This window comes from Gekko japonicus, unplaced genomic scaffold (genome assembly GCF_001447785.1).
Source record: "Gekko japonicus isolate JY-2015 unplaced genomic scaffold, Gekko_japonicus_V1.1 scaffold300, whole genome shotgun sequence".
NCBI lineage: Eukaryota > Metazoa > Chordata > Lepidosauria > Squamata > Gekkonidae > Gekko > Gekko japonicus.
This window is the reverse complement of record NW_015169179.1, coordinates 1,041,638-1,058,968: the sequence shown is the minus strand read 5'-3', so window position 1 is coordinate 1,058,968 and position 17,331 is coordinate 1,041,638. Positions and strand designations below refer to the sequence as shown.

General features: G+C 42.5%; 1 protein-coding gene across 1 annotated transcript in view; it reads right to left on the bottom strand.

Moving 5' to 3' along the window:
* Positions 1 to 15,591, bottom strand: part of LOC107114550 (chromosome unknown open reading frame, human C2orf54) — a 29,276-nt gene extending 13,685 nt beyond the window's left edge. The window contains exons 1-2 of the mRNA XM_015416079.1: positions 15,087 to 15,591; positions 6,222 to 6,444 (exon numbers count right to left, since the gene is read on the bottom strand). Coding sequence (XP_015271565.1) covers positions 6,222 to 6,444; positions 15,087 to 15,591 — 728 coding nt within the window. The remainder of the gene's footprint in view (positions 1 to 6,221; positions 6,445 to 15,086) is intronic.
* Positions 15,592 to 17,331: the final 1,740 nt, after the last annotated feature.

Sequence of the window (17,331 nt, the reverse complement as noted above, 5' to 3'; positions counted from 1 at the left end):
ATCAGCCTCACTGACACTAACTTTCCACCACAAGTCTTAAAGGAATCCTTACCTTTTACAGCTTCCATTACTTTGTTCGTTTACCATGCAGGACTTTTTCTATACCTATTTGTGCCTTTCCTAGCCTGCGGTATATATTTTTTCTGAGATTCTAGGATTGTAGTTTTAAATAGTCTCCAAGCTTCCCCAATGGTTTTGACCCTTTTTACTTGTCCTTTCAGTTTCTTCTTCACATGTCCCCTCATTTCAGAGAAGTTACCCCTTTTAAAGTTAAAAGTGGTTGTGTCGGTCTTTTGGGGAAACTCCCTATTTATATAAACATTTAAATCAATAGCATTATGGTCACTGTACCCAAGTAGTGCACTCACTTTTACATCTCTCACCAGGTCTTGGGCCCACTCCAGAACTTCTGATTTCGGGAGGGGTGTTGAAAGACCTGAGTTAGATTGAGGTGACAACATAGGAGGTCCTACGACTGATAGATAACTTAAAAACTGATAAATCACCAGGCCTGGATGGCATACACCTAAGAGTTCTGAAAGAACTCAGATGTGAACTGGTGGATCGCCTGACAAAAATATGTAATATTTTATTAAAATCTGCCTCGATTCCTGAGGACTGGAAGGTAGCTAATGTCACCTCCATCTTTAAAAAGGGTTCCAGAGGAGTTCTGGGAAATTACAGGCCAGTCAGTCTGACATCGATATCATGCAAGTTCGTGGAAACTGTTATTAAGGAGAGAATTAGTAGGCACATTGATGAACAAAGCAGACTCAGCATGGGTTCTGTAAAGGAAGATCTTGTCTCACTAACCTTTTAGTGTTCTTTGAGGGGGTGAACAAACATGTGGACAAAAGGGACCCAATAGATGCTGTTTACCTAGACTTCCAGAAAGCTTTTGATAAAGTTCCTCATCAAAGTTTCCTAAGTAAACTCAATAGTCATGGGATAAAGGGACAATTCCTCTTGTGGATCAAAAACTGGCTAATGAATAGGAAACAGAGGCTGAGTTCAGACTGGCAGTTTGAAGTGGGAGGGAGTCGTGGCAAAAAAGACCCGGAACAAAGTGTTCTGAGTTTTCCCGTTCACACTGCAGCGACTGATGTGGGAGCATACCAGGAGGAGGCGCAAGAGAGCATTCACACTGTTGGCCTGGAGGCACGGCTGTAAGGTGCAGCTTTCTTTTTGCATAAGCGCACAAGAAATACGCAGCTTTCGGCGTTCACATTTTGTTGGTGCGGAATGGACACGGGATAATCGTGCTTTCCAGGAAGCCAGTTTGGTGTAGCGGTAAAGAGTGCAGATTCTAATCTGGGAGAACCGGGTTTGATTCCCCACTCCTCCACTTGCACCTGCTGATGTGACCTTGGTTCAGTCACAAGCTCTGGCACAGCTGTTCCTGAAAGAGCAGTTTGTGTCAGAGTTCTCTCAGCCCCACCCACCTCACAGGGTGTCTGTTGTGGGGAGGGGAAGGGAAAGGAGTTTGTAAGCCACTCTGAGACTCCGAGTGAAGGGTGGGGTATAAATCCAATCTCTTCCTCCTCCTCCTCCTCCTTTCCAGGGTTTGATACCACTTTCACCTGGTATCTTTTAAACTCGGGGGGGGGGAAGCATTACGAGACAGGTTAAGTACGGCTGGGGAACGCTGGACAGATGTGCCTGTGTGAACGGCCCCTTTAATCCGGTTGTGGAACGTTTCTGAAATGTGCCTATATTGGGGCAAACTGCCAGTCTGAACTTGGCCAGAGAGTGAGTATAAATGGGCAATATTCACAGTGGAGGGTGATAAACAGTGGGGTACCACAGGGATCAGTACTGGCTCCTGTGCTTTTTAACTTGTTCATTAATGATTTGGAGTTGGGAGTAACCAGTGAAGTGGCTAAATTTGTGGATGACATGAAGTTGTTCAGGGTAGTGAGAACCAGGGAGGATAGTGAGGCACTCCAAGGGGATCTGTCAAGAATGGGCAAGTGGGCATCAGCGTGGCAAATTAGGTTCAGTGTGGCCAAGTGCAAAGTGATGCACATTGAGGCCAAAAATCCTAACTATAAATACCTGTTGATGGGGTCCAAACTGGCGGAGACTGATCAAGAAAGAGATCTTGGAGTCGTAGTAGATAACTCACTGAGAATGTTGAGACAGTGTGCGACTGCAGTAAAAAAGGCCAACGCTATGCTGGGGATTATTAGGAAGGGAACTGAAAACAAATCAGCCAGTATTATGAATGCCCCTGTGTAAGTTGATGGTGCAACCTCATTTGGAATACTGTGTACAGTTCTGGTCACCACACCTCAAAAAGGATATTATAGCATTGGGGAAAGTGCAGAAAAGGGCAACTAGAATGATAAAAGGGTTGGAACACTTTCCCTATGAAGAAAGGTTAAAGTGCTTGGGCTCTTTAGCTTGGAGAAATGATGGCTGAGGGGTGACATGATCGAGGTTTATAAGATTATGCATGGGATAGAGCAGGTCGAGAAAGAAGTACTTTTCTCCCTTTCCCACAATACAAGAACTTGTAGGCACTCAATGTAGTTACTGAGCAGACGGGTTAGAACAGATAAAAGGAAGTACTTCTTCACCCAAAGAGTAATTAACACATGGAATTCACTGCCACAGGAGGTGGTGGTGGCTACAAGCAGGGATAGCTTGAAGAAGGAATTACATAAACATATGGAGCAGAGATCCATCAGTAGCTATTAGCCACAAGGTATAAATAGGAACTCTCAGTCTGGGGCAAGTGATGTTTTGTATTCTTGGTGGGGGGGCAACAGTGGGAGGGCTTCTAGTGTCCTGGCCCCACTGGTGGACCTCCTGATGGCATCTGGTATTTTTGGCCACTGTGTGACAGAGTGTTGGACTGGACAGGCCATTGGCCTGATCCATCATTGGTTTCTCTTATGTTCTTATGTATTATATATATATATGAAACAGTGCTGACATTCATGATGAGAGTTGGTGATACAAATTAACAATTGTGCCTGCACATTAGTACTCCAAGCCAGTGCCCTTTTGTGGAGATGGCTACATAGGGAGTATAGGGACTGTGGAGATGATGGTCACTTTCTCCTATTTGAATGGAGAACCTGCTCAGTTAGAGCTACTTTTCTACTGGTCAGACTGTAACTTTGTGCTGTGGCTTCCCAATTACAAAGGTTCCAGATATCTTCTCATAGTTAACTATACTAAATTTTTACCTCTGAGTCAGCTAATGACCACAAAGTGAACCTCATTCTCCACCACCACCGCCTTCTTCTAAGATGACATTCAAATCATTCAGCAAGCACTTCTTTAAGGACTGGACAGCTCTGTTTCTGAGGTGGACATTTCAGTGAGTATTCAGGGGAGAAAAAAGCTGTGACAGAATTATCAAAGAGAAGACAAATGTACCCAGTGGATCTATTTATACTGAAATATGCAAAATTTCTTTTCTGTTGGTCTACTGACATTGTCTGTGCAAGTGTCATAGCATTGTCCAAACTACACTACAGTAGAACATTCAAATCTTCCATGGATAGAAAAGTTGAAGAACATCAAGATCCTCAAAGGGCAGTTAAAATCTTTCCAGTGGGTGATAACAATTAGATGATCTTCTCCCTTTTTCTGTTGCTTAGGCTCTGTGAAAAATTGGTCTCATATTCTGTGAATGATGTCTCAACTGTAGGTCCTTATTTTGGGCCCAAACAGCACTGTTTCCCCGCAACTCTAAGTCCTGTATTATCACCAGAACCTGGTTTTCAATTCTATACCTCTCCACACCAAAGTGGTAACATCTTGTACATGAGGAAAACACTGTAATTAAGAATTTAAAATAGCATCTAGTTTATTTTTATAAAATGTACATAATCTGCTCCTGATCCCCACCCTTCAGAAGTTTTATGAAGAGATAATGAGGAGATACTCATGTCTGAACAAGTTGCCTAGGAAAGTCATGGAGATATCTTCTCTGGTAGTTAAAAGTAAATCAAGCATTATTAAGGATACTGCAGAGATTCTTGATGGTGAGTTAATTGCCCCAAGAATTGTAATTTTACAGTATAGAATCTATCACAGAATTACAGCAAGAATCAATTACCTAATCCAAACCCGTATGCTAAACCCTAACCTAAATACCCCCTCATGGATCACTGCCTTGTCATGGCGAGGGGGCTTCTGTGGTTCGATGAGGCTGTGGGCTATGCCGTGGAGGGCCACCCAAGACGGACAGGCCACAGCAGAGAACTCAGTCTAAGTGTGATCCACTGGAGAAGGAAATGGCAACCCACTCCAGTATCTTTGCCAAGAAAACCCCATGGACAGTATCAAAAGGCTAAAAGACATGATGCTGGAAGATGAGCCCCTCAGGTCGGAAGGTGTCCAATATGCTACTGAGGAAGAGCAGAGGGCAAGTACAAGTAACCCCAGAAAGAGTGAAGCGGCTGGGCCAAAGCCAAAAGGACGCTCAGTTGTGGATGTGTCTGATGGTGAAAGGAAAGTCGGATGTTGCAAAGAACAATACTGCATAGGAACCTGGAATGTAAGATCTATGAATCAAGGTAAGCTTGACGTAGTCAAAAATGAGATGGCAAGACTGAACATCAAAATCTTCGGAATCAGTGAACTAAAGTGGACAGGAATGGGCGAATTTAACTCAGAAGACCATTATATCTTCTATTGTGGCCAGGAATCTCATAGAAAAAATTGTGTGGCCTTTATAGTCAACAAGAGATAACCGCAGACAGTGGCAGCAGCCATGAAATTAAAAGACGCCTGCTTCTTGGGAGGAAAGCGATGGCGAACCTAAACAGCATGATAAAAAGTAGAGACATCACCCTGCCAACAAAAGTCCGCATGGTCAAAGCAATGGTATTCCCAGTAGTCATGTATGGCTGCGAGAGTTGGACTATAAGGAAGGCCGAGCGCCAAAGAATAGATTCTTTTGAACTATGGTGCTGGAGAAGACTCTTTAGAGTCCCTTGGACTGCAAGAAGATCTAATCAGCCAATCCTAAAATTAATCAACCCTGACTGTTCCCTGGAAGGCCAGATAATGAAACTGAAGCTCAAATACTTTGGCCACCAAATGAGAAGGGAGCACTCACTGGAGAAGACCCTGATTCTGGGAAAGATTGAAGGTCAAAGAAGACAGGGATGGCAAAGGATGAGATGGTTAGACAGTGTCATAGATGCAACAAACATGAAATTGAGCCAACTTCAGAGGATGGCGGAACACAGGAAGGCCTGGCGTGATCTGGTCCATGGGGTCGCAAAGAGTCGGACTCGACTGTGCGACTGAACAACAACAAACCTAAATAACCCCCGATGAATATTCATCCAGCTTATTTATCGCTCATAAGGAAACATGGTACGGCCTGCATTCTCTGGTAATGAACAGGTCCAGGAGGAATCAGCATTTTCCTACAAGCAGAGAAATCATGCATTTTGCCAGCCTGAACTCCAAGCTGCAGCATTAAGAGCATTTTACAAGTAATGCAGTTTGGTCTGTAACAAAATTCTGTACAGTGGTATAGAGAGAGTAAGACCCATTTTTAAAATGAAATATGCATTATAATCAGTATTGCTTTTTTGTTCTGTTTACAAGTATGAAAAATGCAAACATGGATTTTATTTCACTGCTGAACATGGCCTAGCTATGAATTAGCCCAGATGATGCTCACTTGCAACCAAAATCCATATTTTAGCATTTCTGTAAATAAGTCCGATCATTTTGTTAGGCTAAGCTGGGAGGTGGACCAAAAATAGATTTCACTCACTCTGGAGCTAATTAAAATGTTAAATAAAGGCTTGGCAGAATATGGAGTGCTGAGTACATTGTGTAATGTTTCTGCAGCATTTTGCTTTCATTGTCCTTCCAATTTATTTATCATAGAAAATAACTAGAATACTTTAGAGTTACATCAAAAGATGGAGATTGGTGGAATCCATTGAATTTCTGTTATCACCTAAAAGAAAATACAATTCCAATCCTCGTGCCTGCCTCAGGTATACAAAAAGTTTGTGCTACAGGAGGATAGATATAGCCAGTATGCAGGATTTTAGGAAATCTGCTCTCCAGCATTCTCCACACACTACTAGCAAATTCCCATTCTGAAGCCTGGCGAGCCTGAGGGTGATCCTGCAAGATGGCAGAAGATCAGCCATCAGGTCTGGCAAGAGGGAATATCACAAAGGAAATATATCCTTTCCCCCCCAGACAATGTATATTGAGTACAGTATCATGTTTACCTCCAGTGATAGTAACTGGCAGGGATGTAGTCAGCCTCCTGAGTGACTTTCCACAAGCTGCCTTGTGGAAAACCTCTTTCTCGCCAATTGTTGTTGAACTTCAGAGCGTTCTGTTTTCTCCTCACTACAGGGACAATGTTGAAGCAGATCATTTTCCAGCCACTGGATATCAGCAATGGAAGTTGCATGTCATCTTCCTTTAGCCTCTCTGCGCTGATTTCACCTGGAGAAGGGCAAGAGAATGAACTAGGCTGCCAACCTCCAGATGGAGCCTGGAGATCTCCCAGAATTACAGCTGATTTCCTACAGAGATCAGTTCCCCTGGAGAAAATGGCTGCTTTGCTTTGGATGGTGGACTCTATTGCATTATATCCCATTGAGGTCCCTTCCCTCCACAAACCCTGCCCTCCCCAAGCTCCACCCCCAAATCTCCAGGAATTTCCCAGCAGATGTTGGCAACCCTTTGAACACAATCAGTGGAACAGAGTTGTAGATTTGCCCACCATCCCTCTATTTGGGTTGCCTGCTCTGTTCTTATTCCAGGTCAGGTCTCATTTCCTTTGAGAGTTAGCACAGATATCAGAAATGGCAGAAACTAATCAATATAAACCCCCTTAAAGAAATAACAATTTGTATAATATGACTGGGGAGGGGAAATAGCATATGGGTCACTGGCACAATTTACAGTATGCCCCAGATGCAGTCCAGCAAAAGTTACTTGTAAAAATGTCTTATTGAAATCAATAAAACAAATTAATTGCAACTGAGGCTACAATTTTAAACACACTAAAAGATAAATATGTTTAGGCTTCCACTGTATGCTCTTTTTATTGCTGTCACTGGGATTTAAATGTGAATAACGTTTGCTGGATTGGGCCCCCTATTAATATATCTGAAGGAAGTTTGTAGATAATCCTTGTAAACTGCTGGCCACAAAATATTGTCTCCCTCCGTATTGAACTAGTGGAAAATTCTGCAGACTTGTGTGCTCCAAACCGCATTACCAAAGTCATCATTTCTAACACACCAAATTTCCGCTTTTCCCCTCAGTTTGTGCTTTCCCAACCCTCTTTCACATATTCTGCATATACTCTACTACTGTGCTATTGAAACCACAATTTGTACTTCTGAAGTAGTTGCTTCCTCGTCATCACGATATTTTAGCCACTTGATATTCCCACGATATTTTAGCCACTTGATATTCCCCCGCCACGATTCTTTCTTGGTATTTTTGCATGTTCCACACTAGGGGCAGAATGAGCCATCGAAATATCCCAGGAGCTAACCTGAGCCAAACAGCACCAACAGGACCTACCAAGCAGAAGTACAGGAGAAGGCAAGGGGTGAGCCTACGTCTGCTGCCACTGACTAAACTGGCACAACCAGTACTGTTCAGCCTCAGCTTTCCTTGCTCCTGGGCACCAACAGTGCTCCAGGGGAGCACTCCATGGGGAATTTTCTTAAGGTAAAGGCCCAAGCCATCGCTGTTCAGCATTTTCCGTTTGTGGAATAATTTGCTGAATACTGCATTTCAAAGTATTCCTCATATCCAAACAAAGAGCAGGGGATAAAAAAAAACCTGTAGGGAGGAGGGTTAAGATGACCACATTGTTTCATGATACCATTTCAACCGTAGTATTGCAGGTTCTGTTTAACTGATAGGTTGCTAGGAAATCCTGACCACATATTTATTCATTATTATGACAACTGCAAAGCTAGTCATTGTTCTTAAAAGCTGTTCCTTTGTGGACATAGGCTGTATGTATATTTGATATGGAAAATAGCTTTCTGGATCTCTGGTGTATAGAATCCCTAAAATATGGTTTAAGTACAAAAAAACCAGTGTTTCCCAAAATAATAAAATGCCAACAGGTTCCAAATGTAGTCTGTTGGAATAGAATATAAGCTGTATGCTGAGACACACTCTGCCCATTTTATTTATTAGCACATTTTTATTCCACCCTTCATCCAAGGACCTCTGGGTAGCATACATAATTATTTCCTTCTCCATTCTGTCTTGTTGGTGTAATAGAGTTTCAGACTAGAATCTGGAAGAACATAAGAAGAACCCTACTGGATCAAACCGTGGCCAATCAGTTCCTCTGGAGGGCTAACAACAGGGCATAGAGGCCAAGGCCTTCCCCTGATATTGCCTCCTGGCTCTGAGATGCAGAGGTTGACTGCCTCTGAGGGGAACCTCCACATTCAGCCACTGATAGACCTCTCCACCATGAATCTGTCTAATCCCCTTTTAAGATCCAGGCTTGAATCCACACTCTGCCATGGAAACTTGCTGGTGACCATGGGACTGTCACACACTCTCAGCCTAGCCTCCAGCACAGGGTTGTTGTGAGAATAAAATGGAAAGAGGAGAAAGATGCAGGCTGCTTTGGATCCCCACTGGAGAAAAAGGCAGGATATAAATGAAGCAAATAAATAAAACCCTGTGAGGTAGGTTAGGCTCAGAGAGACTGGTCCAAAGTCACGTAGTTATATCCTTGGCAAGCAGAGTTTTGAAGCCTGGTCTTCTTAAAGTAATCTTCCTCTGAGAGAATGGGGGCAGGGTTGCCAGACTCCAGGTGGTGGCTAGAGATCGCCTGCTATTACAACTGATGTCCAGACAACAGAGATCAGTTCACCTGGAGAAAATGGCCAACTGGGAAGGTGGACTCTATCGAATTGTACCCCATTGAAGCCCCTCCCCAAACCCCACCCTCCTCAGGTTCCACCACCCAAATCTCCAGGTATTTCCCAGCCTGGAGCTGGCAACCCTAGAGTAGAAAGATAGGCTCATAGCCACTGAGCCACCGGTATCAATCCTGTTCTCTAACTTTCCTGCTAATTTTAAAAACCCTGTTCAGCTTCTTGCAACAACTTTGTCATCTTGTTTCCCTTGAGGATCTCAGCTCTGAAATTTTGTTTTTGAGCATTCTCTGCAATGCACTAAAAATAACAGTTGTGATATATAGTTGGATTTTTCTCATTCAGATTGTATAGTTATTCTCAGGTCTTTTCCACAGAAGGATTATTTTAAACCTACAATAAGTAGAACCATCCATTATACGTGTAGAGCTCAAAGAGTGTTGTGTTCTTTCTAAAATCTAAGCTAAAGTGTAAAATGGTTGTGGAATGACTTTTAGCTCGCCTAACAGCAAATAATGTGTAAGTCAACCAATACAAAAGTTGAACAAGCAATCCTAGCAATTTGTTCCAGGTACTTATTGGAAGCAGCAGTAACAAAACAACTAGCAAAATACACCCCTTGTCAAGTGAAATCATTTGTTTACCTGGACTGCCAAAGGGATGCTTCAAGAAGAGTGGTATGACAGTAGAAACTTTGTCTCTCTGAGCAGCAGCATCGAACCATTATAGAACAATCAAAACAGGTTGAGAGGGTCATTAAAAGTTATAACGGTCCCATTCTGAAAGTGGGCCTGCAGTAAGGGTACATAGGAAACTAAGGGCCAAACTGGGAGCAAGCCCAATCTCCTACCAGTTCGAAGAACCCGAAGGAGTCCCAAAGTGGCTTACAATCTCCTTTCCCTTCCCCTCCCCACAACAGACACCCTGTGAGGCTGGTGAGGCTGAGAGAGCTCTTTCCAGGACCCAAGGTCACACCAGCAGCTGTATGTGAAGGAGTGGGGAATCAAACCCAGTTTTCCCAGATTAGAGTCCACGCTCCTAACCACTACACCACACTGGCTGTTTCATACAGCCCTGATTTGGACTGGGACAACAGTGCAGAGGGAAAGCGGATGTAGATCTCCCCCTCCCTACAGTCTTGTTGATCAAATCATGATAACAGATCATGGCAGGGCATTTGGTTTGAATTAACAAAACTGCATGGGGGAGGACCAATCCCTCTCTCCTCTCACACTACAGCCCTGTCCTGAACTGAGCCCAGCACAGCTGCTATTTCCCTTTTTAAAAACCCAGGAATATCCAGTTACAGATCACTCATCATCATTTCTGGCTTGACCCTCAGTGTGGACATGTTAACCTGGCAAACCTTGTGTCTTCATGCAAGCTTTTATCCCAATAAATTTTGCCAAGAGGTAGGTGTGACAGGAGCAACGGGGAAAGAGGCTGGGGACATGTTTGGACTTTGATTTGTTTTTTAGTGTTCCTTTTGTTGGCTATGCTTGTTGGTTCTTTTCCTGCACCAGCCATTTCACAGCTTGCTACCTGTTTATTCTATTCATCTTCTTCCAAGGCCTCAAAGCAGTATATGGGGTCAGGTGTTTGCCGGGAAGTGTTAAGTCGCTTGCTTAACAAAGTGGTCGGAGAGTGATTCAGCAAGAACACAACTTTATTCTTCAACTCGAACACAACTCCAACACGAATCAACATCTGATAGCCAGAACAGCCTTTACATTGCAGCTGTCCTGCTTTTAAACATTCCCGGCTAATGTAGCCACACCCACTGTACAAATACCAACCAATGAGGTTGTTCATATAAGAACCAATCACGGACGTTCCCGCTCAGGGAACTTGCTGTGAAGTGAATGGCTTGTTACTTCCTGGGCTAGCGATACGATTGGATGTCTTTGGATCCTAGCCCAGGATGAAGCTTTACATTACACTTCAATTAGATGTTTCACAACATGTCCTGCATTCAAGGCAGCTTTGAATACACTACAGGAAGGGAATGGAACTGAACAAATTTTGTAGTGAGCCCAGAAAACCCTGTTGGTAGTCCTTTCTCAAACTACAGCCCCAGAATCTTGTAGCAGATACGTCAGAATGTATTGCTTTTATTACTACATAACAGCCAAAACCAGAGGTCATTTAGGGGGGGAATGTGGGGGAACGCAGTTCCCCCGGGTGAGGTGCAGGGGGACGGGGCACATGATGAAGCCCCGCCCCCCGCTTCCGGCCGCCCCGCTTCCAGCCCTCATTCAGCCAGGAGGAGGCAGGAGAAGAGGGAGGGTAAGTTGCTTCCTCCCCGCCTCTCCCCACCCCTGCCTGCCTGGGGCCAGGGAGGGCCTTGGCGGGGCTTCCTCGCACTCCCGCTGGCCTTGCAGGTCCACCGCCGGGCCCCTGATGTCAGGGGGTGTGACATATGCTAATGAGTTATGCTAATGAGTTCCCCTAGCTCTTTTTCTACGAAATGACCCCTGGCCAAAATCATTCAGTGCTGAGATATGCAATACCCAAAACTCCCCTTTTCCATTGTAAAATCTGACTCAAGGGATCAACCATGATTCAACTGTTGAAATGATTTCCTGGTATTCTTTCCTTTTTTGCCCTAGATATCAGGACTGAATTGAAATGAGGCAATAGAGGCTGTAGCATCAGCAAGGAGTACACTGAAAACCAGCAAAGATATAATTGGAGGAGGGTCCTTTGGCTCAAAGCAAACTTGTGCAAAGCTTTCCCTAAGTATAAAGAGGCTTACCAACCAGTCAAGACTAGCAGAACAACAGCATAGTCTATTTCCAAGCAGAGGAGATAAAGAAAAGGTCACTAAGGAACAATACATTGTTTGGACAAGGAGTTCAGTGGGCTTAAAAGGATGTAACTCTGCTGAGAGTTGCACCATTGGACACTGTGGGGATCTCTATGCTGTATGAATGTGTACAATTTTAAATAGTTAATGTCATTTTCTTTTTAAAAATGTGATTAGGTTTTGTTCAAATACCTTCATTTGTTGTAGATAGATTCAGGTGGGGTAGCTGTGTTGGTCTGAAGCAGCAGAACAAAGTTCGAGTCCATTGGCACCTTTAAGACTAACAAAGTTTCATGCATGCACACTTCTTCAGAAACAGACCCATACATATAGGGTGAGCAGCAAATTAGCATGCAGCATATTAAAGTTGTTTGACAGATGCAAGGACCAAACTGGAATAACAAGCTTAGTTTATATGGTCACCATTTGTTTGGGCTTAATTCCAGGGGGAAACATAGTGAAGGAAATAAATATTTAAATACAAATTTAATATGCTGTGTGCTTATTTGCTGCTCACCCTCTACCTCTATGTATGGACTGGTAACTTCCATTCCAATGTCTCTGAGGAAGTGTGCATGCACACAAAAGCTTATACCTTGAATAAAACTTTGTTGGTCCTAAAGGTGCCATTTTTACTCAAACTTTGTTAATTCATTGTTATTTAATTTGTTTGGTTTTGATTTCAGTGGGAAACACGTTTCTGGCTGTAATTCTTCCCTGTCCAATGGGGGACATAATTTTTGAGGATTATACCCAGGGTTGCCAACCTCCAGGTACCACCTGGATATCTCCCACTATTACAATTGATCTCAGGGCAGCCAAGATTGGAGACAAATGGCTGCTTTGAAGGTTGGACTATATGGTATTATATCATGTTGAGGTTCCTCCCCTCCCCAAACCCTGTCCTCCACAGGCTCCACCCCAAAAATCTCAAGGTATTTCCCAGCCCAGAACTTGGAACCCTAATTATACCCCTTCCCATCCACAGGATCCTGCGTGAAAAATTTAGACAAGAAAGTGTCACTGTCTGATGGCATGAAAACCAGCCTGCCATTAAGCTAACAGAGTAACCTTGGCCTACTCACCGTCTCTTAGCCTAACCTGTCTTACAAGGCTGTCATGAAGAACAGAGAACCATGTACACTGCCCTGAGTTCCTTGCAAGAATGGTAGAACCTTTTTAAAAAAGGAGTATATGATAGTATTCAGAACATAACACCACTCCCTGCTTGAGGAAATAATACATAAATGATTGGGAAAGATAGTTTGCAGGTGGGAAGGGAAGAATTGGGAGTTTAGAGAAGGAACTGACAACACGCCCCATGTAAATATATAATTGCCTCCCTCAGGGTCTGTTCCAAGTCTGCATTTTTCAAAGAACAAGCTGTGTTAACAAGTTGCCAAATACATGTTTTCAACAAGTGGCTCTTGCAGCCTCAGTCCCTACTAGCCACATTCTCTGCTACAAGAATTGAGTTGAACCTGCTGCAAAAGTTAGCAGTGTGGTTTGATATATGGAAATATGTGGCAGTTTTTACAACACATGTTATACCAATTGCCAGGGTAACACAGAATCTGGGAAATGGAACACAGGAAAGCATTTTATGTATAATCTGAACTGCTCAATACAGTTCCAGTTATGGACAATCCACACCCTTCCTTGCAGTAGGAAGAAAGAGGAATCACCAAAAATGATGCTACAAAGAGAACACAAAAATGCAAGAGCAAAATTGGGAAAGCAAAACCCCAAATAGACACAGGTTTCACTTCCATGTTCCACATTACTTTACAATATCTTGATGGTGACTTTCTGCTCTTTCAGCTTGTCACCATTTTGAATAGCATTCCATTCTCTCATTATTGAAATTAGCCAAGAACAATCCGGCACATCAGCTCTCTACCATGGTGTATGGTATATAAGGATGCTGTGGCCAGGATTACAACATATTGCCTTTAGTTTTTCCAGCAATAAATCAGGTAGTCATTTAGAGGTGATTTGACTGGAGTATCCATCCAGAGTGAGATCCAGCAGTCTTCAAGACTTCCAGAATTTTTTCAGTGAAATTACATAGCTTCCATACCTCTAGTTTGATATTGCTCACACACACCTTTCGTGTTGTTCTTCACATTATATAAACAGAATTAGTTCGCTGACAACTTGTCTTTGCACATGACCAATTTATGGTTGCACAATAAATCAGCACTTGTTGCTCATTTGATCTGCATAATCCTCAAATCTTCCCTCAGGGCTGCATTTCTGTTGTAGTGATATACATTTGCTCAGTATTCCAAAGTATAATATTTTGTTAGTGGCAAAATACGTTTCATCCATACAATGCAGTCTTGGATATGATACAAATGTGATTGTTTTAATATCACAGAGAGGGTTGTTGTTTTTTATGATGCAGTAAATGATGAGATACACAAGTCTTCAACCTAATGTTTGCATAATCTTAACAAAATTAAAATGTGGGAGGGATACTGTGTGAAGTTAGAAGCACTCACCAACCCATACTTTATTTTTTAAATAAAAGAGTTCACCACACTAGCACTGTAATACATGCCTATGCCCATTAACAACAACAACAATAATAATAATAATTACTATTATTAGTTTTGGGGTTTTTTGGCATCCCTGGAGGGATATTTTTATTATTTTTATAAGACTACAAAACTACAAAGAAAATATAAGGGAGGGGGCTAACATCTAAGAATAAAGGATAGATAACCACACTACACTAAAAACCCAAGAGATGGAGATAATATCCATGTTAATCTAAATGTTATTAATAAAAGTGTTAATATAACAATATACTTGTAGAGTTCTTGTTTGTCTCGGCTTCAGTGTTAGTACTCACACAATAATAATAATAATAATTATTATTATTATTATTATTATTATTATTATTAGCAGCAAGAAGACTATCTACCTGAACCAATTTATTATAGCCAAAGAGGTTAGTGCACTATTGTAGTCCTACTGAATAAGAGCTAAGGTGCAGTTAGCGGATATTTTGACTTCACAGAAAAGAGCCCCACCCAGTCCTATGGTTATTCCCTTTTATGAGTACTACCATTATGCACTCAATGTGTTTATTTTAAGAGCCCTACCCTGCCTTAGCCTATACAATTCATGTCAGCTGTGTTTGTAAAAAATATCTTTCCAGCACATACACACACAAGGCAGCTCAGTCAAACAACATCCACATAAAAGCTCCTTTTAAGGAGTGGTCATCTAGACATTGGTCTGAGCGATACTCTATATCATATCTTCTTGTATATTAGTTGCCAGTTCTTCCTCCAGAGTCTCTCTCTCTCTCTCTCTCTCTCTCTCTCTCTCTCTCTCTCTCTCTCTCTCTCTCTCTCTCACACACACACACACACACACAGTGCTTTTCTATTTTCCTCTTAGATTACCTGGCTTGATGAGGAACTGACGCTTGCAATAAACAATGGCAGCCACAATGAGGTCTTTCAGGAGTTGGAGGATCTTGCCTGGTACAATGTGTCCACTGGATTCAGTACTGCCTACCATACTGAACACATCTTCTTTGGTCCACTTTTCTAGCTGATTTCCTTCCTTTGGTACCCCCAAATAGCAAGAGCCTGGCATCTGGTAATTTCCATGAGTAACTTTCTCAGAGTCACTCTGTTCACCTGAACACTCCTGTACAAGGAGAGCATCAGCATCCATGCACAAAGGAACCTCCATAGTTACTTCATCCTCAGTGGCACAGAGTGCAAATTCCAAGGCTTCCAGATTTCTTGAATAATCCACTATGAACCTAGGATCCATGGCATTGACTCTTTCCAGTACAATGAGCAAAATGTTCTCTGCTTTCTGGAAATACTCCATTCTCTGGCCCTCACGAGATTTAATCACTTGAAGATAGCTCTGCCACTGAGAAACCTTTGCAGCCATGACTAAAGGGTGGTAGAGAAGAAAGCTCTTCTGGAAGCTCCTTTATGTTGTATAGAATGTCTTTGAAGCAGACAACACATTGATGCAGCTGTATACGCACATATATGCCTGCAAATGGGAGGGGAATGGCAAGGCAAAGCAAGTCGGAACAGGGAGGAGCAGTGTGTAGAGTGAAATTCCATTGAAGCATTAATAAACGTAATGTTTTCCTGCAACATACTTGATAGAGTGCCAAGCTATTTTAAAACAGTCATTGTCAAACTGGTATGTTCAGGTAAACCAACTGAGACGTCTGGTTGTCTCACTACCCTATTCTGGTACCACAAAACCATTCCACCCAGCAAGCCTGAAAAACTGGGCTAACAGGTATAAGTACACACGGTTCATTGTGATTAAAATGAGGCTTACCCATGCCAGGTGAAGAAATTATTCGATGAGCACGTGTGATTAAAACTTTCAAAGATTTGTAGCTTCCCACAACTGATAATTTACACCTCTGATCATATTAACTCATTCAAAACCAATGGAGTTAAATACCTTCTGTGAGTCCAATGGGAAGAGTATGATCTATTTCACTAGGAAATATAATAGTTAATACCACTGGAGGCATATATTCACTGTCTTTACCTTGTGGTAAAGTGTGCAAGTTACTAGGTGAGTGGCTGTTTTGTATCAGGGCATTCACACATTATACTACAATGCTTTTGGTTTTCTGTGTCTTAAATGTAAGTGTAAAATTCACATTGGCCAGAATTTAGTGGCTCTCTTCAGCTTTCTGTCCTAAATTAACAACACTCGCATGTGCACTGAAAGATGCCTTTTCTCCAGCATGCATAAGATGGATGACGAATGAGGGCAGAACACAGTACGCTAAAACAACAAATCTTGATCTTTGTTTCCATTTTTCAGCCTTTATTTTGTTTCATGGCTTTTATCATATAGTTATTCTTTTGTTATTGGTTGTTCTCAGACACGTTCTGGCTTAGTATATATAACGTGATGAAATGTTCTTGGGGCACACAAACAATTCCATTAATTGCATCATACCACAGATCTCAATGGGATGACAGGAGATTTCTAAACAAAGAGGAATTGGGCTATTCATAGACATTACAGCTGTTCTACCAGCTCAGGCACTCTCTGTGTCACTAAGGATTAACAGCCTTGTGAAGAACTGCTTTTCTGACTTCGCAATGTAGCTCCGAAAAGAACATGGATAATCCACACATCAGTGTATTGGTATCTGAAGGCTGTGTTGTCTTCACCTCAACTATCCTCTAAGCCAGCAATCTTCAACCTATGAGTTAGGACCTCTGGTGGATTGCTGAGCTCTAAGGCCCATTGCTTGTGCACATGTGTAGAGAGCCAGGTGTTCTGGATGATTCTGATCAGGCCTCTAGCCAAGTATTAACATGCACTTAAGAGGCCTTGTAAAAAGGTAAAGGTTCCCTTGCTCGAAAGCCAGTCGAATCCGACTCTAGGGTTGCGGTGCTCATCTCCGTTTCAAAGCCAAAGAGCCAGCGCTGTCCGAAGACGTTTCCGTGGTCATGTGGCCGGCATGACTAAACACCAAGGTGCACGGAACGCTGTTACCTTCCCACCGAAGTGTGGTACCTATTTATCTACTTGCAATTTCTTGCTTTCGAACAGAACTATACCTAAGTCTACTGAAGTCAATGGGCTTTGGGTCAAACTACACATTGCAACTTACTTGGGTCAAACTTACACATTGCAACATAT